Genomic DNA, 26,157 nt, shown 5'->3' with positions numbered 1-26,157 from the left:
AGGGTCCTATGTAAGGAGTGGTTCATTTTTCAAGCGTGAATCCTTCTGTTTCTACCCACTACCTTTGTGAGGCACATGCCTTAAATAAGGAATCAAGTACTTATTCTTTCCTTCAGCCTGTATCCACCTTTACGGTTGAGCTTGTGGGGAACTCTCCAGTCCCTGCCTCTATATTCACTTATTTACAATCCTTCATAACTTTGTTTTCATAAAACACATCCAGACCAAATCCACTATTTTGTCTTCTGATACTGCTCTAACTAAAAATGGTACCCCCACATGTGCGAATGGGATTATCTCACGGAATAGGAATGGCCACAATCACACCATGAGAAAGTAAATAATTTTGTTTTGAATTACATTGATTTTAGAATAGGGAGAACTGCAGTGTTTGGGCCTAGGACTGGCCAGCACCGTAAGTGACCTACATCATTTTATTTTCAATATGAAGAATAATGAAGTCAGGATGCCGCTCTTTCCTAGAAGTAAGAGGTGGGGGTCTTTAAAAGGAAGTTTACTAATGCGAACACCAGTGTTTTTTTAGTCCTCGGTGTGCTTACATGGCATACAGGACACTAAGGTCCTCAGTATGACATTAGCGGTAAATATCTCTTACCGCTGCGGTGACTGCCGCCAACATACCACCACGGAGGCAAGCATCCATCTGCCAGATAATGACACACACTCACAAAACCGAAATAAGACTGCCACAACCACAAATCCGCCAGACCAAAGGAACATGATAAATCGGTACTAACACCCATACCGTTACGCCAACCAAACAACACTCTCCAAATTATGACCCATGAACCACCACAGTGGACATTCAACGGTGGTAAACCTTTGGCGGTGCACACTGCCACAGCAGAAATAGCACTCAAATGCAAAACATGACAACATTGGCCAGAACTAAAAACCCACACCTGACACTAATACACACACCCAACATACCCACCAACAGCACTACAAACACACACCCACATCACCCACAATCCTTTGCAAACATCAGAAGACCAATACACTTTGCCATGCCACTCATGCACAAAACTGCCCATACACACCACATTAACCTACACATCCCTCACGCATCACACAACACACATCTCAACACTTCACACATGGTCCTCTGCACAATACACTCCACAAAAAACACCCATGTCCCCACAAAGGCACTCACGGTTCACCAATGAGGATTTGCGGGTCATGGTGGAGGAAATTGTCAGGGTAGAGCCACAGCTGTTTGGTGCACAGGTACAGCAGATATCCATTGCCAGGAAGATGGAGCTATGGCGGAGGATCGTGGACAGGGTAAACACCGTGGAACCATATTCACACACAAGGGAGGACATCCAAAAGAGGTGAAACGACCTACGGGGGAAGGTGCATTCCATTGCAGCAAGGCACCAGATCGCCATCAGCAGGACTGGCAGTGGACCCCCACCTCCTCTCCCACAGCTGACAGCATGGAAGGAGCATGTCTTGGCAATACTGCATCCTGAGGGACTCACTGGAGTAGTTGGAGAACTGGACACTGGTGAGTCAACATTGTCTACCTATCACCCCCCCATACCTGCATACCACCACCATCCCTCACCCTCACCCCATCACCCCATAGCATTCCACACAGTGAACCACCCCAATTCACACACCCAAATGGCAACCCCTGCATGCCATACCCACTGCATGCACATCCCTTCCAGACCTGCATGCACACCCACCACCAATGCATGCACAGCATGGAGAACTAAAAGTCCCACAATCCATCTCTATAGACAACAAAAGGTGGTAGGACAACACCAAGGCCCGTATTTATACTTTTTGACGCTAAACTGCGCTAACGCAGTTTAGCGTCAAAAATTTTTGCGCCGGCTAACGCCATTCTGAAGCGCCATGCGGGCGCCGTATTTATTGAATGGCGTTAGCCGGCGCAAGCAGACCGGCGCTGCCTGGTGTGCGTGGAAAAAAACCACGTACACCAGGCAGCGCCGGCGTAGGGAAAAATGGCGTTAGGGCGTCTTAAAAATGGCGCAAGTCAGGTTGACGCTAAAAAATCGTCTTAACCCGATTTGCGCCATTTTAAACGACGCCCAGACGCCATTTACATGACTCCTGTCTTAGTAAAGACAGGAGTCATGCCCCCTTGCCCAATGGCCATGCCCAGGGGACTTCTGTCCCCTGGGCATGGTCATTGGGCATTGTGGCATGTAGGGGGGCACAAATCAGGCCCCCCTATGCCAAAAAAAAAATATTTTTTTTTTTATACTTACCTGAACTTACCTGAATGTCCCTGGGGTGGGTCCCTCCATCCTTGGGTGTCCTCCTGGGGTGGGCAAGGGTGGCAGGGGGGGTCCCTGGGGGCATGGGAGGGCAGCTGTGGGCTCATTTTGAGCCCACAGGTCCCTTAACGCCTGCCCTGACCCAGGCGTTAAAAAGTGGCGCAAATGCGGGGTTTTCTGCCCCGCCAACTCCCGGGCGTGATTTTTGCCCGGGAGTATAAATACGACGCATTTGCGGCGCAGTCATTTTTTTGGACGGGAACGCCTACCTTGCATCTCATTAACGCAAGGAAGGCGTTCACGCTAAAAAATGACGCTCTTTACTCATACTTTGGCGCTAGACGCGTCTAGCGCCAAAGTATAAATATGGCGTTAGTTTTGCGCCGAATTTGCGTCGAAAAAAACGACGCTAATTTGGCGCAAACGGAGTATAAATATGCCCCCAATTACATTGGGAAAGATAGTAATGCAGAATATGTCACTGACATGTAGTATAATACAACACTTACATCCCCACAGTTGCCCCAACCTATGTCAGAAGCGAAGAGGTGCCACGGCTACCCAGCCCCCCGAAGATGCCCCCATTTATGACAGCAACTCTGGAGCTCTGGATCTGGACCAACTCCCTGGCCCATCTGGGACCACTGGTCAGTCGGCTACCCCATCCCACAGCCAAGCCACCACAGAGCCCCCCATCAGAATCCAACACCACAGCAGACAGCCAACGCCCTCAGACCGCTGTCCCCAGGACACGTCAATCTGTAGTGTGTCCACCTGTACAGGGACCCAAGTCCACACCACACAGGCAAGACAAGGAGGGTCCTGGTGTCAGTGGGCACACCATTCAGGGGACACAGGCACAGGGTGCCAGGGACACCCGGAGGACAGATGTGCACTAGGCGGAGGACAGGCCCAGGGACCGGACTGCCCAGGAGGCACTCACAAATGTCCTGGGGGCTTACCAACAATCCCAGGACAGGATGGCCCAGGTGATCAAAATCATGCAGGATAACCAGCGGCTGCAGGAGGTGCACCACCAGGAGTTCATGCAACAGTTGCAGGGCCTAAATGCCAACATGGCCTCCACTGTAGGGGTGCTGGGTGATATGGCCAACACCTTGTGGGAGAACAGAGCAAATAAGAGGGCCACTTCCACTAGCCACTCCACCCTGCAGCCATCAACATCAGCTGCAGCTAGCAGACAGGAGGCCATGCCACAGGACCCACAGGCTACCAGCACCCCTCTCACTGCAGAAGGTGAACCACCCCGCAAATGTTCCCTGTGACCCAGGCAGACACCAGAGACACTTGCCAGGACCAAGACCACTTTGAACTGCCATTGCTCCTCTTCTTATGGCTCCTTCGACACTGGACCTGTGCAACAAACAGACTGGCCCACTAAACTGGACTTTCCTCAACCATCACCCCACTCCAGTGCACTATCCCTTCATTGTTGTCACTTCAATAAACACCCTTGAACACAACTGGAGTAATAGTGCTTTATCAGACAGAAATGTGCTAATTTCCTGTAATGTGTGAATCCATCAACAAATGGCTTTCAGCAGTCTGTAGTCATCATACCAGTACACAGTTGCGACCACACCAACATCTGCAAAATGGGAAGGCATCGCTGACAGTTAGTTAGGATGCTAAGGTAGTGACTGTCATCATGCTACAGCCACACAGCACAACACTGAAATGGAGAAAAGGTTATTTCAACAGTCTTACCTGAGTGTCATTAGAAGTACTGCTGTATCATTAGTGACCTGTTGTCCACATCCTCCTCCTCTTCCTCCTCATCACTGTCCTCCGTGTCCACTGCTGCCACAGGTGCAGTCGCTCCCCCCTCCTGCAGATATGGCACATGCCATCTGGGGGCCTGGTTGTACAACATGCAGTAGCACAGGGATCCACCTGTCCGATGGAAGCACCTGAACCTGGCTTTCAGGAGACCTAAGGTCCTTTCAACAATTCTCCTGGTACGCCCATGAGCCCCTATACTTGGATTCCTAACAGGGGTCAAGAGCCAGGACAGGTTTGGGTAGCCGGAGTCACCTGCAAGAAGTGAGGCACACACATTAGCCCTGCACAATGGCTTGAGATATGACTCCTGAAGGCATACACTGACATACATTAGTGGGGACTCAGGCTCACCTATAAGCCACACTCTGTGCCTCTCCAGTTGTCCCATCAGATGCTGGAAGCTGCTATTCCTCAGGACAAAGGCGTCATGCACTGACCCAGGATACTTGGCAGTGACATAGGAGATGTAATGGTCAGCAAGGCACACCATCTGGACATTGAGGAGTGGAAACTCTTCCTATTACTGTACACCCGTTCATTTGCCCTGAGGGCGGGGGGAACTAAGGGAATGTGGGTCCTGTCAATGACCCCAATAACATGTGGTATATGTGCAGCCTTCACATTGGGCACATCATCTACTTGGGGGAATGAGATGTAGCTGCACATGAGTTTGAGCAAGGATACCAAAACCCTTGCCAGCACTATGGAGAACATTGGTTGTGACATTGCTGCAGCCAAGCCCACTGTCACTTGGAAAGAGCCTGTTGTCAGGAAATGGAGCACTGATGGTACCTGCACATAAGGGGGAATTACAGTTGTGCAACTGATAGCAGGTACCAGATCAGGCTCCAATTGTGCACACAGCTCTGGGATTGGGATAGGTGAGTATGGTGTGCCTGTCCTCCAGTATAGCCAGGTCCACAAGGGGTCTTTACACGGGGGCTTGCCTCCTCCTCCTATTCCTCCACAGTGGTTCGTACCTAAGGGACCGAAAAGTAAGAAGGAAGTGACAACAGGAAATATGGACCCATCACATCAGTGTACCCAGGGCATGTTTGTATGTTGGACACTGGAAATGCTTAGGTGTGTACATTCAACACCAATGACACAGTTTTTATTCAGTAATTGTGTACCAGCAGTATAAAATGGAAACTGCCTGTCCTGTTTGCAGAGACACGTGGAAGTGAGCTCACTCCGCCGGCATTAGGCGTCATGGCGAAAGGCGTTCTGCACCTCCGTAAAATTCCTCGTTGGCTAACATGGGGCTCTATGGAGTACAGTAACCAAGGAGGATCACCGAATGTGGTGAAGGTGTACACCGCCGCGAACATGACTGCCATTTTCTGACTATCACTTCACTTGTTCCTGAATTTCCACAGGGCAACACCTCCACTGCGTGTCCTGCTGTGACCTTTGTCTGGAACCGGCGATGGCCCGTGCAACCGGGGTAAGGGCCCCAGCCTTCACTTCGGACTAGCTGGAGTGCCTAGGGGATGGGGTCCTACCCCTGTATGGGCAGCTGTATTGGCCTCCAGACCAACAGGTGAGTACACCATGGGTATGTTGCATGAAACATGGCTGCATGGAGATGTGTGTGTGTGCTGGCAGTGTGTCATTTGGGGGGGTATAGCTGGTGGCATTTTTAATGCAGCGGTACGGGTCATGTGTGTGCCTGATGAGGGACAAATGCAGTTTGTAGGCCGTATGTGTGACAGGCTGGATTGTCTGGTTCATGGTGTTCCTCTGTTTGTGTTTTCTCTAAAAGTCAAAGCCCAGTAGAAGAAGGGGTTGTGGCGTGCCATTGCCAAGGATGTGCGGACCCTGGGGGTTTATATCTGGAGATGCACCCACTGCAGGAAATGGTGGGAGGACCTGAGACGCTGGCCCCGGAAGACTGTGGAGGCCCAGCTGGGGAGACCTCCCAACGAGGGAGTGGTGACCGTCGGAACCTGACCACTCTGATGCATACTGGCAGTGGCCTACCAAGAGCTGGATGTGCGCTTGAGGGCATCACAGCAGCCCAAAGGAGCTGAGTACAGTGTGTTTGACACCCATCTGTGTTGGTTGGCATGAGATTTGGGTAGAGGGTACTAGACAGTCGATGGCCCAATATGCCAGCTTAGACATTGCTGCGTGGTCCAGCTTAGGTTAATTGGGTGAATTGCTTGTTTTTGAAAGCTAGGTAGCTGGCTTTCCATGGCACACAGGGCTTAATTGGTCCCAGTTGGTAAGCATATGGCAGTGTTTAGCTCCTACCTGCTGTGGTACTTAGCAAATGGTATGACAGTGTGGTCCTTACTGGCCAGTCTTAGGTGGTCATTATGACCGAGGCAGGCGGCGGTAGCCGCCCGCCATGCGGTCACCGCCATTTGGCCGCTCTGCGGTCAAAAGACCGCGGAGGCCATTCTGGCTTTCCCGCTGGGCCGGCCAAAGGAGCACCCGCCGGCCCAGGGGGAAAGGCCCTGCAACACAGAGGCCGGCTCCGAATGGAGCCGGCGGTGTTGCAGGGGTGCGACGGGTGCAGACAGTGAAAATCATGCTGGGGCCCTGTTAGGGGGCCCCTGCACTGCCCATGCCAGTGGCCAGTGGCATGGGCAGTGCAGGGGCCCCCAAGGGCCCCACGACACCCGTTCCCGGCATCCTGTTCCTGGCGGTAAAAACCGCCAGAAACAGGATGGCGGGAAGGGGGTCGGAATCCCCATGGGGGCGCTGCTTGTAGCGCCGCCATGGAGGTTCAGCCCTGCCAGGGGTATTCCGGCGGGAAACCGCCGGATCCCCTTTTCTGACCGCGGCTTTACCGCCGCGGTCAGAATAGGCACTGAAGCACCGCCAGCCTGTTGGCGGTGCTTCCGTTGCCCGCGCCCTGGCGGTTTAGGACCGCCAGGGTCCGAATGAGGCCCTTAGTGTGTGACAGTAACGTGTATGCCATCTGTGGTGTTGGTACAGTGATTGACTCTGTGCCCCCTTTCTTTCTTCCCCCTCTCTCCTTTTGTCATCCTGTCCATGTGTTCATTAGCATCATCTGGCGAAGGAGCTGGGGCACAGCCGAAAGAGGGAGCTGCAGCCCACGGGACCCAGGAGGCAGAGTCCACCGATGCCGAGGGGACCAGTGGGATGGAGGGTGAGAGGAGCACCATGGTGGGGACAGGAGCTGATGTCACTGACTCTGATACCTCCTCCGATGGGAGCTCCCTGGTGATGGTGGACCCCTCTGGGACCACCCCAGCTACATGTTTTACTACCACCCCCATACCAGCACTGCCCTTCCAGTAGCTCCCTACCCAGTTGCCCGTGCCTGCTTATTCAGGAGGGTGGACACCTCCTTCGCCCCAGTCACCTCAGGCCCTGCCACAGTGAGCCCTGCTGCCCTCAGTGAGGAGGCTGTTGACCTGCTGAGATCCATCTCTGTAGGGCAGTCAACCATAGTGAATACCATCCATGGGCTGGCATCACAGATGCAGCAATGCAATGCCTTCCTGGAGGGCATTCACAGTGGCTTGGCGGCCCTACATAAATCACTACAGTCTCTGGCCTCTTCACTGACGGCAGCCAGTGTCCCTGTTTCTTCCTCCCCTATCCAACTACCACTTCCCTGTCCCAGTCTCCTCACCCCAAACTCATCCCAAACACACATTCAGACAAGGATGCACCCAAAACATCACACAAGACTGACATAGACAAACACAGGCAGCACACTTCAGTCCACAAACACTCACACAGCCAACACACAGATGCACATACATCATCCACTGCCTCCAATGTCTCCCCCTCCTCCTCCTCCTCCTCCTCCCTCAGAGTCACATCCGCACTCACACCTGCATGCACTGCATCAACAGTCCCAGAACCTGCCACTTTCACAGCCTTGCCCACAGTCACCACAACAGCAGACCTACAGACATGCACCCTACACACCACATGCACAGTCACCACCACCCTCACCACCTCATGCAGCACACCCACCTCATTTGCAGACACCACCACAACATCCATCCACACGTCCTGTTTGACCTCCCCCACCCTGACTGCCCCCACTCCAAAGACACACAAACGCTCGCACTCAGACCCCCAACAGCCATCCACCTCACACACGCACACTGCCCATGCACCTTCAGCCAAGTCCTGCACACCTCCTCCTCCTAAAGCCACTCCCTCTATCTCCACTCCCATCCCTCCTCCCACATCCTGCCCTCTTGGCCCAAGAAGTTTTTCCTTTCCCACCTTAACCTCTTCCCTCCCCCTCCCTCTCCCCCTGTCCTGCCTGTAAGAGGAAGGTCCCACCTCCCCCTAGCCCAGTACCTCATGCACACAGACTGACACTGTTCCTCCCTCAAAGTCTCCAGCTGCCACTAAGGGGCACATGAGTGGGAGGCTGGACCCCCACCAAGGACAATCCTCCACCCCCAAAATGAAGGACTAAAGGGCCACCCACTCCCAAACAGACAACCAAGTCCATGGAGGCACCTCCAAAACCTAGGGGCAAGGAAACCACTTTCAAAACAAAGGCCAAGGAGACCCCTCACAAAGTAAGGCCAAGGAGGTCCCTCACAAAAGTAAGGCAACAGAGGCCCTTCACAAAAGTAAGACTAGGGAGCCCCATTCCCAATCTGAGGCCAAGGAGCCCCCTCCATCACCAGAGGGCAAAGAGCCCCCTCCACCACCAGAGGGCAAGGAGCCCCCTCCATCACCAGAGAGCAAGGAGCACCCTCCATCACCAGACGGTAAGGAGCCCACTCCACCACCAAAGGGCAAGGAGCACCCTCAATAACCAGAGGGCAAGGAGCCTCAGTGGTCCAGGACCCCCCTCCAGAGGCAGTGGGCAGGAATCCCCCTTCAGGGACAGTGGGCAGGAACCCCTCTCCAGAGACAGTGGACAGAAGCCCCCTCCAGAACCACTGGACATAAAGCCCCCTTCAGGGACAGTGGGCAGAAAGCCCCCTCCAGTGATAGTGGGAAGGAAGCCCCCTCCAGAGACAGTGGGCAAGAAGCCCCCTCCAGAGACAGTGGGCAGGAAGCCCCCTCCAGAACCAGTGGGCAAGAAGACCCCTCCGGGGACAGTGGGCAGGAAGCTCCCTCCAGGGACAATGGGCATGAAGCCCCCACCAGAACCAGTGGGCAATAAGCCCCCTCCAGTGACAGTGGGTAGGAAGCCCCCACCAGAGACAGTGGGCCGAAAGCCCCCTCCAGAGACAGTGGGCAGGAAGCCCCCTCCAGAAGAAGTGGGCAATAAGCCCCCTCAAGTGACAGTGGGCAAAATATGATACTGTATCAACTTTGAGTGGTCTTCCTGTATGAGTTTTTTGGTTTCTATAATGGTGTGCACCACCACTCCTTAGCATAGCCTCCAGCACACAACCATAGCTCCATTGTCACAAGGATTATATAATTATCTCAGTGCTGTACCTCAATTCCACAACACTTATTAACCATGAACACCCGGCCAGTGTTACTCAGTTCACCACTACCTTGACCACTTTACATCAATACCTTCAGCACAGCATTGGAACAGTAACAACATTCCCAATGCAGCATCATTCCCTCTGGTCACGACAAAACAAATACCCAGTACAACACATGCCCCATTTGTACTGCTTCATTAACACTAGTACCTCTTCATCACAAAAATAATTACAGTAGCACCAGAGTAGCACACAAGTAAATTTCAGCATCACACCACCATACTCAGCCTGACGCCATAACTGCAGGACCACTCTTTAGTCCTTAGCACCACTCAAACCCCCACCAACATCAGAAACCATCAATCCCCACTGATACAATTTCATACTCAGTACTATGCTACCATCTATTACGACCACCACCTGTTACCATATGTTGGAAAATGAGTTATTGGTAAGAGCTGGTAAGTACCTACACTTAGCAATAGGCCACTAACCTCCACTTAGGTCCAGTTCGGTGTCAATAAATTAAACCCAGCTCAACCCTTGGTGGCTTGGCAAAGAGCAACAAGACTTAATTTAGGAGACAAAGCATAAAGCATTCAAATATCACAAAACAGTAATTAAATAAAACACATGAAATAGTAAAAAATCGAAAACCAATTTATAAAAATAGGAAATATTTTTAGTTTTAAAATGACACCAAAACGAATAAAATCAGATAAAGGAATCCGGAGATATGAAATTTTAAAGAATTAATGCCTTTTAGCGCTTAGAAACGAATAGCGCCAATCTGGTCATCTGGTCGCACCTCGACCGGGGCAAAAGTAAAAGTTTAAGGCTGACCGCGATGGAGCCCTGCTTGGCTACAGCCCGCGGGAGGCCTCAGTCAAAAGTTTACCTTAGGACTTAGTCATTTTTTCTGGAGATTTTCTTCAGCGGGACCAAGTCGCCAGTCCAATCTAACCTCCTGGAACTCTTCCTCGGATACGTGTCGCAGGAGCCCTCGGTGGAGATTTTTCCCTTCCGACTTAGTCGTTTTTTCAAGAAGAAAATCCTTTGACCAGGGCAAATATGAATCTTGATCCAACGTCCCTGGAGCCCTCTTTGGATACACTGCCTGGGAGGTCCTGGTCAACTTTTTACGTTCGGACATAGTCACTTTTTCTGAGATTTTCTTCACCGGGACAAACCTGCAAGTCAGGCAGGGTCTTGATTGAGCAAGATTTGCCGCAGCAGGTCGGACCGTTTATGGAGCTTTTTTCAAAATTTCTCCAAACTTCTCCAAACTTCTGAATCTTCTTCCAGATGTTCTTTTAAGGTTCTTTTGAGGTACACAGCTCACCCCAAGGTTCCAGAAGCTCTGTGATGCTCCTTGAGGGTGCGGACTACAACTCCCACAATGCACCTGGCACAAACTCCAAATTGGCCACTGCACCATGGCTAGCTGGTCAGTTTCTTCAGGGGTTGGTGCAGGGGACTCTGGTTAGCAATTTTTCACCTGCAGCAAACTGAGTCCCTCCTTGAACCAGTTGAAGCCAGGCAAAGTCCTTCTTGTGGTGAAGCCCAAGTGTGGAGCTGGTGCAGTCCTCCAAAGTGCAGTGTCCAGGTGCAGGTGAGGGGTCCAGCAGGGCAGTCCTTCTTCTTCTGTAGTTCTTCCTTGTTGGAATCTGGTAGAGATCTGAGGTGTGGGTGCAGGCCTGCCAGTTTTATCCTTGCACCTGGGTGAAAAACAGGGGGGACCTGGTTATCCAATCAGGTGCAGGGTCCTTCCCCCTATGATGACCACTTCCTGGGAAGTGTGGCAAAAATCAATCCCAGGGAGCAACATTCCTCAAAAATCCATCATGGCTGAAAGTTATTTTTGGAGGTTACATCTGTGACTGAGCCCACCCACTGGTGTGGCTAAAAATCCTAGACACAACCCTCTCCTGCCCTCTCCTAATATAATCAAGTGGGCTCCTAATTGTCTGGGTTTGCACGATGTGAGGGAGGTGCTGGGTTGCTCCTAATGTCTTTCCCTGCCTTTGAAGACCAGTTTGGCTGCCCTCCCCCTTCCTGCTTCTCCATCTGCTGAGGGAAGATATCCTCCCCCAGGCACATCTCTTTGTGTTGATTCCAGGCTACTTCACACGTCATCAAGGCAGCCCGGCCAGGCTGCCAGAGGCTGGCCAATTAGAGCAAAGCACTACATGGCTGAAGTTGGCAACTTTTTGGGGAAAGTTTAGAACTCTTTACCTGTACAAGGTATATTAAATCCAACAATTGTAAGTTGTGGGATATATTATAACAATTAATTTGATACCAAACATGAGGTATCTGTCACTTAAGGGGACTTTATAAATTAAAATAAAGTCCCTGCATTCTAGCCTTTGGAGGCCATGCACTACAATGAGGGAAAAGTTGAATTTGCATGTAACTTTAATTTAAAAGCAGCCAGCAAGGAAGGCCTGCCTTTAAAATGACACTGGGCACCTCAGCAGTGCACCTATGGGTACACTACCTATGCCAGGGTCCCTAAACCTATATGCACTACCATATACTAGGGACTTATAGGTAGGTTAATATTGCCAATTATAATTAGTCTAATTTGCATATCCACTTTACACAGAGCACGGGCCCTAGCACTGGTAAGCAGTACCCGGGGCACAGCCAGGAGTCAGTAACCACCAGTATCTGTCCAAAAATTTGTGGGTGACCAGGGCAAAAGGAGGACTTTTCTACACCATACATAAAACTCTATAGTTGTGTATCAAGAATCCGTTAGTGCTGCTCATGTACATCTCAGACCCATGGATTGCAAGTGCTTGTTAAAATTGATATCAGTGTTTGAATCTTTGTGATTTCCCTTAAAATGAGAAGTGTCCAAAAATGTAAACGTGATATTAAAATACACTAAAAAAGTAATCCAACCAACAAAAACAACTGTGTAATTTGATTTACACACAATTGTTATTGTTTATAAATATGTTAATATGATGTCATATTGTCGGAATATGATGTGTTGTGGCACAGTACAGCTTAACCATGTCATTTTCTCTAGTAAAACTAGTAGGTCTAGTGAGCATCAAGGAATCTTGAGTAATCACAAAGCATATGCATTCATTAGTTTTGCATCATCAATGATAGTATGATAAAAACATATAAACACTGATACTATTGGATGAGTAACCCTCTGGCAAAGCTCTCTGGTCCAGTATAACATTTTAACAATGTTTCATTACTGCAAACAATTCTTAATTCTCACTGTAAACTCCAGTAACAGTAATGCTATGTGTCAGACTTCTGCTTCTAAAATAATCCCTAATATCTATTATTTTAAAACAGTAAGTTTTAGAGCATTCTTCATTTTGGGGGACAGTCGGATAAAGGATGTTAGACCTGGCATTCTAGGTGTGTTTTTCCACATCTTTCCTCCTTAATTCCACCTGTTTCTGCTGACATTATTTTTGCTGGCCTTAGGACTATGAAACAGGTAATAGTCCAGCGGCATATGGGTATGGTAGAGTGCGAGCACGTCCCGTTCGATAAATGTTGTGTTAATGCAGAAATCACTTCATTTAACTAAGTGTAGGTTGCGAATCTGTGTGCACGCCTTGGGCTAGAGAGGTATACAAAAGTGGCAGGGATAATCTCTACATGTCCTACGCATGCACTGTGAATTGTATAATCTTAATTTGATTAACTCAGTGGAATGCCTTGTCCCAGAGGACTGCATTTAATGGATGTGGGTGCGCTACAACAGTCTCGACAGATAGGTGGGGTAAGTATTTAAGAGGATGAACTACATAGTGGGCAAAATACTACCTCCTTATCTAGACTTATCCAAATCCCCGAGTACTTGATGGGGGAGTCGACCCATGCCAACAGGTATCCCAGCTCAAATTGGAATGTGCAAGGTGTGAGTTGAAAAACATAGAGGCATATTTATGAAAAGTAGCACTTAACCTAGTGCAGCACTACTTCCATCGCGCCCCTTAGTGCCCTCTTAGCACTACCATGTGTGTGCCATATTTAATATACGGTGCACCATGGCTGTAGGTACAGAATTAGCATCAATATTTTTTATGCTAGTTCAGCGCTTTGCAGGATTAGAGTCAAAAATTCCGAAGCAGTAGGGGAGCTATCAGTCTCTGGTTTGTGCTGCCAGGCACTGGACAGACAGAGTTTCTTATCATAAGCAGCTACTTGCTACAATTCAGTGAAGAGCTTGGTGGTTCCTTGGTGAGAAATGTGCAGCCTCGCCATGTATAACATAGCATACTGAATGTGGAAGTCCTGGAGTTTCTTCTTGACTGGCAGAAACACTTGGTGCACCCCCTGAACTTCAGGTGTGAAATCGAGGTAGAAGGCTAGTCAGTCACTGTGATATTGCAAATCATTATGTTCTCTTGCCAACAGGAGTGCAGTGTCTCTATCTCAGTAACTGAGAAGGCTGTCTATAATGAGGTGAACAGGGGCCTCAGGAGGAGGTCAGGAGGCTAATGATCTAAGTGCTCACTCAACAAGAACCATCTTGGAGAAAGCGTCCACTCTGAATAGAGTTGTAAGAAGGTTCTTCAGAAAGGTCTCCATCTTCCCTCTGTTGGTTGATCCAGCTACTCGTAGAATGTGCAGGTCATTGCATCCGTATCTTGCCACTAGGTCCTCATTTGTAGACATAACTGCTTTCAGGGCTTAATCCATTTGTTGTAGCCTCTCTTTATACCTCTGCTGCTAATCCTCTACACTGGAGATACAAAGCTCTGCTCCTGTGCGACAACCATCATGCTTCTCCAACTTGGCAGCAATGGTATTCATTCTGATATTCAACTTGTCTAGTTTTTTATCTATCACAGTGAGTCTTGCCTGCAAATTTAGTAGTACTTCATAGTATAGGGTATGGTACAAAGATTGCAACCACTCCTTCACCCTGGGCACACAGCTACCATATCCCACTGCTGTTATCTGCTTCAAGGCACCGGAGACCAGATCCACTATGCATACCTCATAGTCCCAGGTACCTGCACTGCAGCTGCATTGTCCCACAAGAGTATATCGTAAATCATATAAGGTGGGTAGAGGAGGCCTCCGTTCTTGCAACACAGGAGCACATGTATGGCACACAGATCACAACCAAGCCCAAATATATGCTCCAAGCTGCCCCTTACAGCACCAAGCCACTTTTAACTCTGGCAGCCGTCTGGATACACACAGCCTCAGGCAGCTCCCAACCATCCAAATGCTGCTGAATCAGGTCTGCAGTGGGGCAAAGACTTCAGCACAGAGGCCATACCTGCAGCTGAGTGGCCTCCTAAGCCTTTGCACTGCACCCACCATTTTGTCAGGGCAGCCACAGCTTCGTTGTTCAGGCCCCTTGAGAGTATGCTGAAGTTCTCTCCACAGCTCTGTTCCAACACCCCAAGGATCATAGGCAGTTACTGGGCCCCAAGGCTGTGAGTCACAGCATCCAAGAGGTGACACCGTTGGCAATTAAGTTGTAACTGTCATTTGGTCCACCCTGCCACAGGCTCACAACACTTCATCCATTGAGTCCACTGACAAGTGGCAGGCACATCATGCCCGGCACAGAATACAGCCAACACAGACCAGTTTATGGACTCCCAGGACCTAGTTGCCGACTAGGCAGTCTGAACCTGTGCCATCAGGAACAAGCAGAGGAGGCCCTGGTCACCAGAGCACTCAGATGAGGCAGCCAGTCTAACTCCAGGCAGACCATGCCCCCCCACACCCCAGGACTTATTACATTGTGTACCCATGATAATTATAATGGGAACAGCACACCGCTGAAGAACAAAATTTACTGGTTGTCTAACAAGATGGGAGCCAGCATTAAGAAGGGTTCTCGGAAATGCTAGAGTTAGGGGTTATTGAGTCATCAAACAGCCCTTAGTCCAGCCCAGTGGTGTTGGTCCCTAATGTTGCTCCTCCAGATTCCACCCCAGAAGTTAGAATCTTTGCAGATTATCGGGGATTAGTGCAGTCGCCAAGAATGATACACCCCACCCCGAGAGCTTATGAGCTCATAGATCGGTTGGGAGCTGCCCAGTTTCTCAGCACGTTTGATCTAACGTCTGTGTACTGGCTGATTGCCTTAACCAAGGGGGCCAAAGAGAGGTCTGCTTTTTCAACACCGGAAGGGCACTTCCAGTTCGAAGTAATGCCCTTTGGGTTAAAAAATGTCACCATCCAGAGGTTGGTCAGTGAGGTTCTAGTTGATTTGTAGACTTCAGTGCTGACTATCTAGACAACATTGCGGACTTCAGTTATAGCTGGGAGGGCCATTTGTGCCAACTCAGAGACATGGCTCAGGCTCTATAGAGGGCAGGCCTGAGTAGCAAGGCAAGAAAGTACCAGATAGGGCAGGGTTCAGTGAACTTCTTGGGACACTAAGGCCCATATTTATACTTTTTTAGCATCATGTTTGTATCGCTTTTTGGCACAAAAGCAGCACAAACTTACAAAATACAATTGTATTTTTTAACTTTGCGCCGCTTTTGCGTAAACAAAATGATGCAAATGCGGCTCTAAAAAAGTATAAATGTGGGCCCAAGTGTCATTCTAGTGTGGGATCTCTCCAAGACCCAGACACAAGCGAGGATGTTCCAAGGCCTCACTGAATATTATAGAATATTTGTCAAGGGATATGGCACCGCTTGACAGGGCTGACTTCTAAGAAACAGCCATGTTAGTTGATCTGGACAGGGGCATGCCAGAACACTTTTTACACCGTTAAGGAGGCCATGTGCACAGCCTGTGCCTGTGGCTCGTGACTTGTCCCATGAATTCAAGGTGCAGACAGACATCTCAGAGCATGGTATAGGGTTCATGCTCACACAACTAAACAAAGAAGGCTTCAATCAACCTATTACATTCATCAGTAGGATTTTACTTCCCCAGGAATAGAGGTGGAGTGTAATAGAGATGGAAGCCTTTGGAGTGGTCTGGGCACTGAGGAAGCTGAGAATATACCTGTTTGATGCTCACTTCTATGTTCAGACAGACCAAAAACCCCTTGAAGGTTTAATGCAGATGAATGGTGAGAATCCAAATCTGTTGAAGTGGTCCACCTCCCTGCAAGGAATGGACTTTATGGAGGAATACCGTCCTGGAACAGACCACACCAGTGCAGATGGTTTCTCCAGGTACTTCTGCTTTAGTGAAGAAAATTCCCAAGAGGTTGGGTAGGCCTCTTTACTTTCAACTGGGTAGACACTTGTTAGACCTGGCATCCTTGGCATGGTTTTCCCCTAACTTTTTAACTTCACATGTCTTGTTTTGTCTGACTTCATTTTTGCTGGTCCTAATAGTCTGCACATTTTACCACTGTTAACCAGTGCTAAAGTGGGGGTGCATTTTCCCTACACATTGTTAACATTGGGTTATACCCAACTGACATATTTAGTTGACTTGTAAGTCTTTAGTAAAGTGGCACTACATGTGCCCAGGGCCTGTAAATTAAATGCTACTTGTGGGCCTGCAGCAAGGGCTGTGTCACCCACTTAAGTAGTGCTTTAAACACGTCTTAGGCCTGCCTTTGCAGAGTTTGTGTGTGCTGCTTTAAGTGTCATTTTGACCTGGCAAAATAAACCTTTTCCCAGACCCATACTGTCCTTTTTATTACATACAAGCCATCCTTAGGATAGCCCCTGAACAGCCTAAAGAGCAGGGTGAAATGTATTTAAAAATTAAGAGATGTACCTTTAGGTTTTACATGTCCTGGTAGTGAAAGACTCTTAACTTAGTTTTGCAGTGCTGCAGGGCATCTCTCTCCTATAGGACAGCATTGGAGTTACTGTATTCCATTTTATAAGTGTAACTTCCAAATGTGAAGAAATGACCAGTTCATGTTTGGTGTCTGTGGAATATCAATTTAAAATCCTGGCTTGTGGTGACATCTGATTTTAAATTGCAATTCTGAAAATGCCTCTGTAAGAAAGTTGCCATGTTCTTGCCTTAGCCATTTTGTAACTGCACCCTGTCTTTGGGTCACATGACTAGGTGTAGCTGACAACTGGGTTTTGTATATACCTCCTCAGCAGTAATCCTAGTTCGCAACACAACAGCAGTTGAAATTGAAGACCTTTTCCCATGTCATTCATTGTGTATGTGGGATGTGACTAGGATGAGTATGAATGTGGAATGAGAGAGGATGTGTTGGGTAAAGAAAAGAGTGGTCTGATGGGATGAGAGATAATCAAGATATATGTAAAAAGGTTGTAATGCTTCAGAAGTTTTCTTGTAAACATACCCATATAAGAATTGGATGCAACCAATGTACAATTATTCAGTACAAATGGAGAAGTGATAATTTTTTGTTTTGTAGAAATAGATAGAATGTTCTGAGTGTACGTGGAAAAAAAAAACAGAAATAGATCAATGAAAGATGAAAAATAAAAAAGAAGATAAAAATACATTAAAAGTCAAATTGTTGGGTTTGGTTCCGGATCTGGTACCTGAGGAAATCAGAGAAGAAACACAGGTTGTCTGGGATATCTTGCTATTTATATTCTTCCTTCAGTGCCACATACATAGAGAAGCTAAGGTATGACAGGAGAGGCCATCACTGGTAGGTATGGTGGGATGAGCTAGGCCCAGCCCCACTTACACTTGAATAGGTTGTGTCTTGTCTCAACACAGAGGGCGGCAAATCCCCTGTAGCTAGTCTGAGGCCAAGGACAGGAAGACAGGGAATCTATGCACGTCAAATGACTGCCTCTAGAAGCTTTCCCCCATTTCACAGGCATAACTGTGTATAAATACTGGACCTCAGTCACCAACCCTTCAATGCACTTCTGGACCTGTGGGTGATCCACCAGTAAGAAGAATTATTGGGCTGCTACAAGGACTGCCACTGTACTGAACTGGGGGAAGAGGAACTATATCTGAAACTTCATCTTGAACACAGTCCCTAAAGTGGCTCTGAGGGCTTGTCTGCTGGAATCCTGTTCTGAGGTTTAGGGACAATAAAGGCTCCCCAGCCAGCTCTTGGGCCAAGCTCCAGTAAGTTCCTAAACCCCAGGTGGTTCCTCTCAGGTCTTGGATGCTTGGGGTGGCTGAGTGAGTTCAAATTAAGCCTTTGCTCTTGTCGCTCTTGTTGCAGACACAAAGAGGCCCATTTGCCAACTGCTGCCAGTCTTTCTCTATGCACTGACTGCTCACAGGAGACAGGGGACCCCAACTTGGAGCTCTAGCCCACCAATCTGTAATGCCTGACCAGCTCTTCTTGCCATGCCGACAGCCTCCTGTAACACTGTCCTTGTTTCTTGCATCCCTAGGAGTCTTTTCACAAAAATGAAAAGATAAAACTTCAGTGGGACTCATCTGCAAATTTATCTGACCGGCGCTCCATCACAGTTGGCCTGAGCTTTTAAATTTTACCCAGATCAGTGTGACCAGATAGCTGTTGTTGTGCTTTTAGACACTATTTTTCACTTTGGCCCTCATTCCGACTTTGGCGGGCGGAGGGTGCCGCCCGCCGGTCGGAAACCGCCGAAAGACCGCACCGCTGTCATAAGACCGCGGGGGTCATTTTGACTTTCCCGCTGGGCCGGCGGGCGATCGCCAGAAGATCGCCCGCCGGCCCAGCGGAAAAGCCCCTGCAACGAGGAAGCCAGCTCCGAATGACAACCGCCAGGGGCCCCATGACACCCGCTCCCGCCATCCTGGTTCTGGCGGTGAAAACCGCCAGAAACAGGCTGGCAGGAAGGGGGTCGGAATCCCCATGGCGGCGCTGCAAGCAGCACCGCCATGGAGGATTCCCTGGGCCAGGGGAAAACCGGCAGGAAACCGCTGGTTCCCCTTTTCTGACCGCGGCTTTACCGCCGCGGTCAGAATAGCCCTGGAAGCACCGCCAGCCTGTTGGCGGTGCTTCCGCTGCCCTCCGCCCTGACGGTCAGAGACCGCCAGGGTTGGAATGAGGGCCTTTATTCTTTACAAATGTTTAACCCCGGTTCTACTGATTGGATTTTTGTTGTTTTCGTCTTGTTTTATTTATTAAATTAAGTTCTATTTTTATAACTTGATGTGGGATATCTTTCCATCTTGTTTTCACTCTTTATTGTTTGAAGTGTTGCACAACTACTTTATACATTTCCTCTAAGTTAAGCCTGATTGCTCTGTGCCAAGCTACCAGGGGGCTGAGCACAGGTTATCTTGGGGTTTGTTTGTGCCTTACCCTAACAAGGATTGTGGTTGCTGCTTGACCAGGGCCCACTCTCCAGTCAACATCCAATTTTTTACCGAGGAGAATTATTAAAGTTGGCACAATTAAAGAAACATATGAAAACATGTTTTGGCTTTTAAGACATCATAGAAATATGGTTTGTGATCCTCTACCCTAACTGGTTGTGCAACTTTAGCTTAGTACTATTATTAGTATAGCTTATCTTGGAAGCAGACTTCCAAAATAGTTGTTGTACTTTGAAATGCAATGCTTTATAGTTTTCCTTTGGACAAATGACAAGACAGCCCTTTCCTGGTGGCTGTACCTACACCTAGAGCACACCCATCCATCACAGGCATCAGTTAACCCTGTCAATATAAGAGGCCTGGTGCACATGGCCAGTTACACACATATGCATCATGTGTTTGTGTCATTATTTGTCTAGCATGTAAGTCTTGGGCCCACAAATTTAAAATGCTTCTGGTAACTATACATGCACTTCCATTTTCATTAACTATTAGTATTATTTTAACCTACATATTCCTTAAACTTTGACAGTTTTATGAAGTTATGAATCTCCTTCTCTTCAGAGGAGACCACCATCAACCAGATTAATGAAGGCTGAATATGTTTTTTATTTCTTGTATAAACTGTTGAACCATTATGTGAAGCTTATCATTGTTATACATTGCACTGTAGGTGTTAGCGGTATTGAAGTGGTGGTACAACATGGCCTCGCCACTCCTGAGGGCCTAACGGTGGATTGGATTGCAGGAAACATTTACTGGATAGACAGTAACTTAGACCAGATTGAAGTCGCTAAACTGAATGGTGCCATGAGATCGACGCTAATCGCAGGGGGTATGGAGCATCCAAGAGCCATCGCACTGGACCCACGATATGGGTAAGTGTTTTCTTATCTGATCCCTCATGTTATGCTTAACTATAAAATATTCTGGGTGCATCCTTTTGTATTACCTTTGATCTCTAATCTTAAAATTGAGACATGAGATATGTATTTCCACAATAATATATTCCAGTGTGTGATGCCTTCCACTACATCAATTTTACCCTCATCTGAGGATTAATGTTATACCAACTTCTAACGGGTTTAATTTTTAAGGACACATCACTACATTGAGCAAAAGAACAAAGTTAAAATAAATGTAGAGTTGCGTATGCAGTCCTGTCATATGACAATCATGTTATAAGTTTGTTTTAAGCCAAAAGTTAGAAATAATATTCATCTTTTTACTTTTTACCATATCCCTTTAGTTAACATGTTTGCCCTACATGCATGATTTTAATATATCTTCAATATTCATGCTGCAATTTCTTGTTGCTTCTTAAAATATGTGGGTAATAAAAAGAACATATACACAATGTTTTTTTAAATAAAATTCATGGATTCATTTGCACATTTTCAGCAGCTTCATTTTGGTTTAAACAATGTACTTTCAAAATTGTATCTCGCCCTTAGGCAGCCACAGTTGGTGGCATATATCCAAGCCCCTAGTGCCAACTGAACGTCACTTTTTGTGATGCTCCGGTGGCGCTGTGCACTGAGCCATATTAACAAGGTGGCACTAAGCCACTTTTTGTGGCTTAACGCCACTTTGTAAATTTGGGCCCCTCCGACTCAGTTTTATGTGGCAGAGGAACGTGCAATGGGTGTTGCTGTGGTCGTTCCACCCATTGCTTTTGATGCTAACCCAAATTTACAAGGAATCATAAATCTGAGGAGGTTCCAGAAACGAACGCTACCCCAGGAGTGGTGTTAGCACGGCACAGCGAGATGTAGTTTTATTTCCCCTTGTTTTTACTTTTGCATTCTGCAGCACACATAGAAAGCGCAAAATGCAATGAATGTGCATGGAGGGACACCCTCCTGCACATAAACAATCATTTTCTTCAACACAGACACCCTTATACTTTGGTGAAGTATGCCTGCATTGGTGCTAGGGAGCTAAATTTAGCACCTGCGCTAGGGGAAACACAGAGGTGTGCTGTATTTTTGTAAATATGGCATATTTCTGACAAGCAGTCAGTAAATTGTGAACTAACTGGGACGTACAATTCATCCAGGTATCCACCAGGAACTCTTCTCCTGCTTCAACATGCCCTTGTCTTCCCCACTAAAATGTTCTAAGAATCTGTGCTTGATTGCATGAAATCAAGAACAACAATAACCACAAGTCTCTTTTCCTTCTCTTCGCTTCTGAATTGCAAGTGGGAATGCTCAGTCTTTCTTCCTTGCACGTTCTTTCATTTACAACATCCTGCTAACTTCCCATTATTTGTCCCAATGTTTTTGGTGAAGCTTCCTGCAGCTTCTCTAATCGAAGGATTATGCTGCTGCTGACAATGAGGATGCTGCAATCTGCCCATGCAGTTTTTGAACTCTCATTGCAGACAGTGATGTAGTGAGGGTGCTGTAGTGTCACCTGACACATCCATGTACTGAGAGGCAGGGTCCTCGCACAAATGCCTACACATCATCCTCCACAACACCAGGCATGGCATTGCAGGGATTAAATAAAGTTAATTGGTTTTGGGCTAATGTGGGCCAGTAGTGTGATACTGCAGCTCGTAGTCTCACTTTCAGTTTGTCCAGAGCACTGGGGCATACATGCAAGAGGCAAGGCCTCACATTGGGGACAAGGATGGTCCTTGATCCAGGCACTTCTTCCTCTGGCAATCCTTGCCAAGCGAAGGTACTGAATTGAAAAAGGCATAGCTATTCCTCCATCCCACACTCCTGCAACCATTGCAAAGTGGGTTTGAATGATACCTCAAGTATCCAGATTAGTTTATTTGCATCATTATTGTCAACCAGTGAGGCAATAAACTGTGCATGTACTACCTGGTACAGCCCACAGTGAACCAGCCCAGAGGCTGCAATATTCCATCACCTACTACCAGTTCCAGTGTCATCTCCCTGCCGGGGCTGCTATACCCCTTCCTAATGAAGTGGGTCCAAAACTCACACTTCCTCACCACAGAAACTGATAACTTGCTGCTGTACCGTCGCCCCTTGGGTAGAGCACAGGCCTCAATACACTGTCAAGTATTCCAGACCCACATTGTACAGGTGGACTAGATCTGCAACCCCTCACAGTGCTAACAAAATTGGTGTTGTGCATCGCATCAGCTATGAATCCCGCAGCTCAGGATAGCTGCACTGTCAGTGGCCCTGCGCAATAAGCAACCCAAGTCAACTTACCAGCCGGAGGGACCAATCAGTAGGCTTGGCTTCTCCCTCTAAGTGAAATCACAAACATCTGGCCCTATTTCCTTTGTTGCCTCCAGTGACATTGAGATGCTGCTCTGTTTCTCCATTGCAGAAAATCTCAGACTCATTCACTTTGCCCAAGCAATCAATGTCAGGGATATCAGCATGCTGTAGTTCCTGTAAATGTTCAAGGGATTAGAAAGGTTCAAGAACCACCTGTTTCTATGCAAATTGATAAGTCTCTTTGTCCTGTTACCCTCAAACACTGGAGAATACTATTTCACCTCCCGCCAGCAATAGAAGCAGAGCTCCAGAAACTGGAGAACCGAGGAGTTATTGTGAAGGTGTCAAGTCCCACATCCTGGGTCTTACCAATGGTGGTGGCTCACAAGCCCAACCAATCTGACGGCATCTGCATTTGCAAAGTCTGCCCAACAAGGCAATTTGGTGGGAAAGACATTTATCACCCAATAAGGATGACCTAATTCACAATCTTATTAGAGCCCACTGTTTTTTGACTTGATGTGAAGGCTGGCAATCACTAACTGGAACTAAGCAAGGACTGTTGCTACTTTACTTCCTTCTTAACACATGTGGGCCTCTGTAGTTAGCATTGTCTCAATCTGGGGATTTTATCAGTGGCAGAAATATTCCAGAATGTAGTGCAGGAGATGTTGTCAGGACTTATGGAGTCTTTAATGTCATCAGTGACATTCTGGTCAATGCTTTTTCCATCAAAGAACATCAACGATGGGGCACCAGTATGCTTCAGCAGATTGTAGACAGGGGTCTGACACTCAACAAAGCCAAAGTCACTTCCTGTAGCAAGAGGTGAAGTTCTACCAAGACATATTTCAGGGGACAGTATCCAAGTTGACCCACGTAAAGTGATCAATATCAGAGAAGTGTTTGACCCCTCGATACCTTCAGAAGTGAGTTTCCTTGGCTTTTCCATCTAGTGTGGGAAGTTCACTCCAAAACTGGCATACAATTGTCTAGAATGGTTATTGTTGGTAAGGTGCCCACAGATTCTCAGCTGGGGGGTGATAGCAAACACCACTCAAGCCAAATTGTGTCATCCACATGCCCACAGCTATGAAATCACGGCAATGGAAAGAGTTTTTGAGAAATGTGTGTGGCTTCAACAGACTTCACAAGAAATAATTCTCTGCCCTCTGGAGAGGAAGGGATGAGCATAGTGTTACAAGTGATGGCGTCCTCTTTCAGGGGCACTGGATTGTCATTCCCCGTCCTATGTTAACCTACACTGTGCCTTTCGCACATGGGTCGCTAAGAAGCAAATAAAACAAAAGCAAGACTATGAAGCAAAGTCTGGTTTCCTGAAATGAACAATACTGTTGATGACCTAGTTGCGAACCGTCCATGCTGTCAAGTGACAAGCATGCCTGATTAATCATCTTTTATCTGTCTGCATTGTGTAAGCCGCAAGCTACTAGTGAAGCATGCCAATCTGTAATGTACATTCTGCTGTGATTTTCTTGCACATTTCAGGTCATAACGCACTGAGCATTTAGTCTATACGCTATTGTTTTTGTTAATCCAGTTCATAGCATCTTTAGCATTACTGCCCATCACATCTTGATCTTTCTCAACTATAGCATTGTGAACATTTAAGACAATAGAATTACAGGCGTGCAAGTGAATCGCCCCTTAAGGACTTTGGTAACCTACATATATTCCAGCTTTGGTTCTCTGTTTCACTAGCTGCAGCCTCATCTTGGGATTTTCGACATAGGGCTGTGGTTCTTTAGAATAATTCACTTCTGCGTATTATTTATTTCACTCAGTTCCAATCCAGTTTATCCAGCAGGGAGCCTCAGCCTCTTTATGGCAGAAAGTGGATTAAATGTAGGGATGGGTGGTAGTCCACCACAAGAAATAATGATAATATGCCTGTTAGGTCCAGTAAAAGTTTCAGTAATTTAAACCTGAGCTCAGCACCTGAAGGTTATGGCGCAGAGCAGACAGTTTTATCTCAAGAAAATGTTTAAAGCCTTTTGAACTACCAAACCATCAACCTCACAATAAAATTCCACTCCCCAATTTATAAAAATAGAGACTAACTTAATGAAGAAAATTATACAAAAATGAGGGGGAATCAGAGATAAGACTTTTTAAAGTTTTACATGAAAATAGTGTCAAAATGCATTAAGCACGAACTGCAGTCATCTGGTTGCACTTGCACCTAGGTGCTATTTAAGGATGACCACAAACTAATGCAGTTTGGACAAAGAAACCAAGGGGCCTATTTGTGACGCTCCTCTGGCGCTATGTCCTGCGCTGTATTTACAATGTGGCGTAAAACCACTTTTTGTTGCTTAACGCCGCCTTGTAAATATGGCCCCTTTACATGCAGTACTTTGCGTGGAAGGAGCATGCAATGAGTGGTGCTGTGGGTGTGCCACAGCAACACCCATTGCATTTTGACACTGCCTCAGATTTACGAGATTTCGTAAACCTGAGGCAGCGTCAAAATCTAACCCGACCCCGGGGGTGTCATTAGAGTGCACAACGAGGAGAAATGCTTTCATTTCTCCTCGTTTTTGTCTCTTTCTATGTGTGCTGCACTCTTCAGCACACATAGAATGAGCAAATCACCATTTAAGATTGTTTTTGTGCAGGAATGTTTCCCTTCCTGCACAAAACAAAATCTCCCCCTCAACGCAGCCATCCTTGCACTATGGCGCAAAGGTGGTTACGTTGGCGCACAGCAGCAAATTTAGCCCTGGCGCAGGGGTAAACACAGGGGTGCGCTGTATTGTAGTAAGTACGGCGCACCCCTGCATTTTGAAAATGACAGTGCGTGATACTGTGAAATTTGGCGCAGCTCCATTCACTGCTATTTTATATTAAATCTGGCCCGAGGTTTCTCCTATTCTGAAGTTTTACCTTCTGACGTAAGGCCTGATTTAGAGGTTTGTGAATAGGTTAATCCATCACAAACATCAAAATATAAGTGCAATTGGATGCAATGCACCAGTGATATGGTGAACATGATATCCATCACATTTGGGGGGAGTAACCTGTCCGCAGAACTCTAAATCAGACCCATAGTCTAATTGAAAATCCTCTTTGAGGCAAGGCAGCAGAATGTGGCCATAAATGGGTCCACAAGGTGGATAGGTGTCAAATGAGGCATTGACTTTTGGCAGGAATGTTTAGCTCAACTACATTGCTTTTATTAGGTTGACACTGGTTCCTTTCCTAATTGATACCCACATTTCTGACAACTGTAAGCCTGATTCACAAAGGTAAACTTACACCTTT

At 47.5% G+C, this 26,157-nt stretch overlaps 1 protein-coding gene across 1 annotated transcript in view; it reads left to right on the top strand.

Moving 5' to 3' along the window:
- The window catches only part of LRP1B (LDL receptor related protein 1B), a 4,500,992-nt gene that overhangs the window by 2,663,978 nt on the left and 1,810,857 nt on the right, over nucleotides 1–26,157 (top strand). Inside the window, exon 25 of the mRNA XM_069225083.1 lies at nucleotides 20,337–20,541. Coding sequence (XP_069081184.1) covers nucleotides 20,337–20,541 — 205 coding nt within the window. The remainder of the gene's footprint in view (nucleotides 1–20,336; nucleotides 20,542–26,157) is intronic.

Source organism: Pleurodeles waltl, chromosome 3_1 (assembly GCF_031143425.1).
Source record: "Pleurodeles waltl isolate 20211129_DDA chromosome 3_1, aPleWal1.hap1.20221129, whole genome shotgun sequence".
NCBI classification, from domain to species: Eukaryota; Metazoa; Chordata; class Amphibia; order Caudata; family Salamandridae; genus Pleurodeles; species Pleurodeles waltl.
The sequence above is the reverse complement of the archived record's forward strand: the minus strand, read 5'-3'. Positions and strand labels throughout refer to the sequence as shown.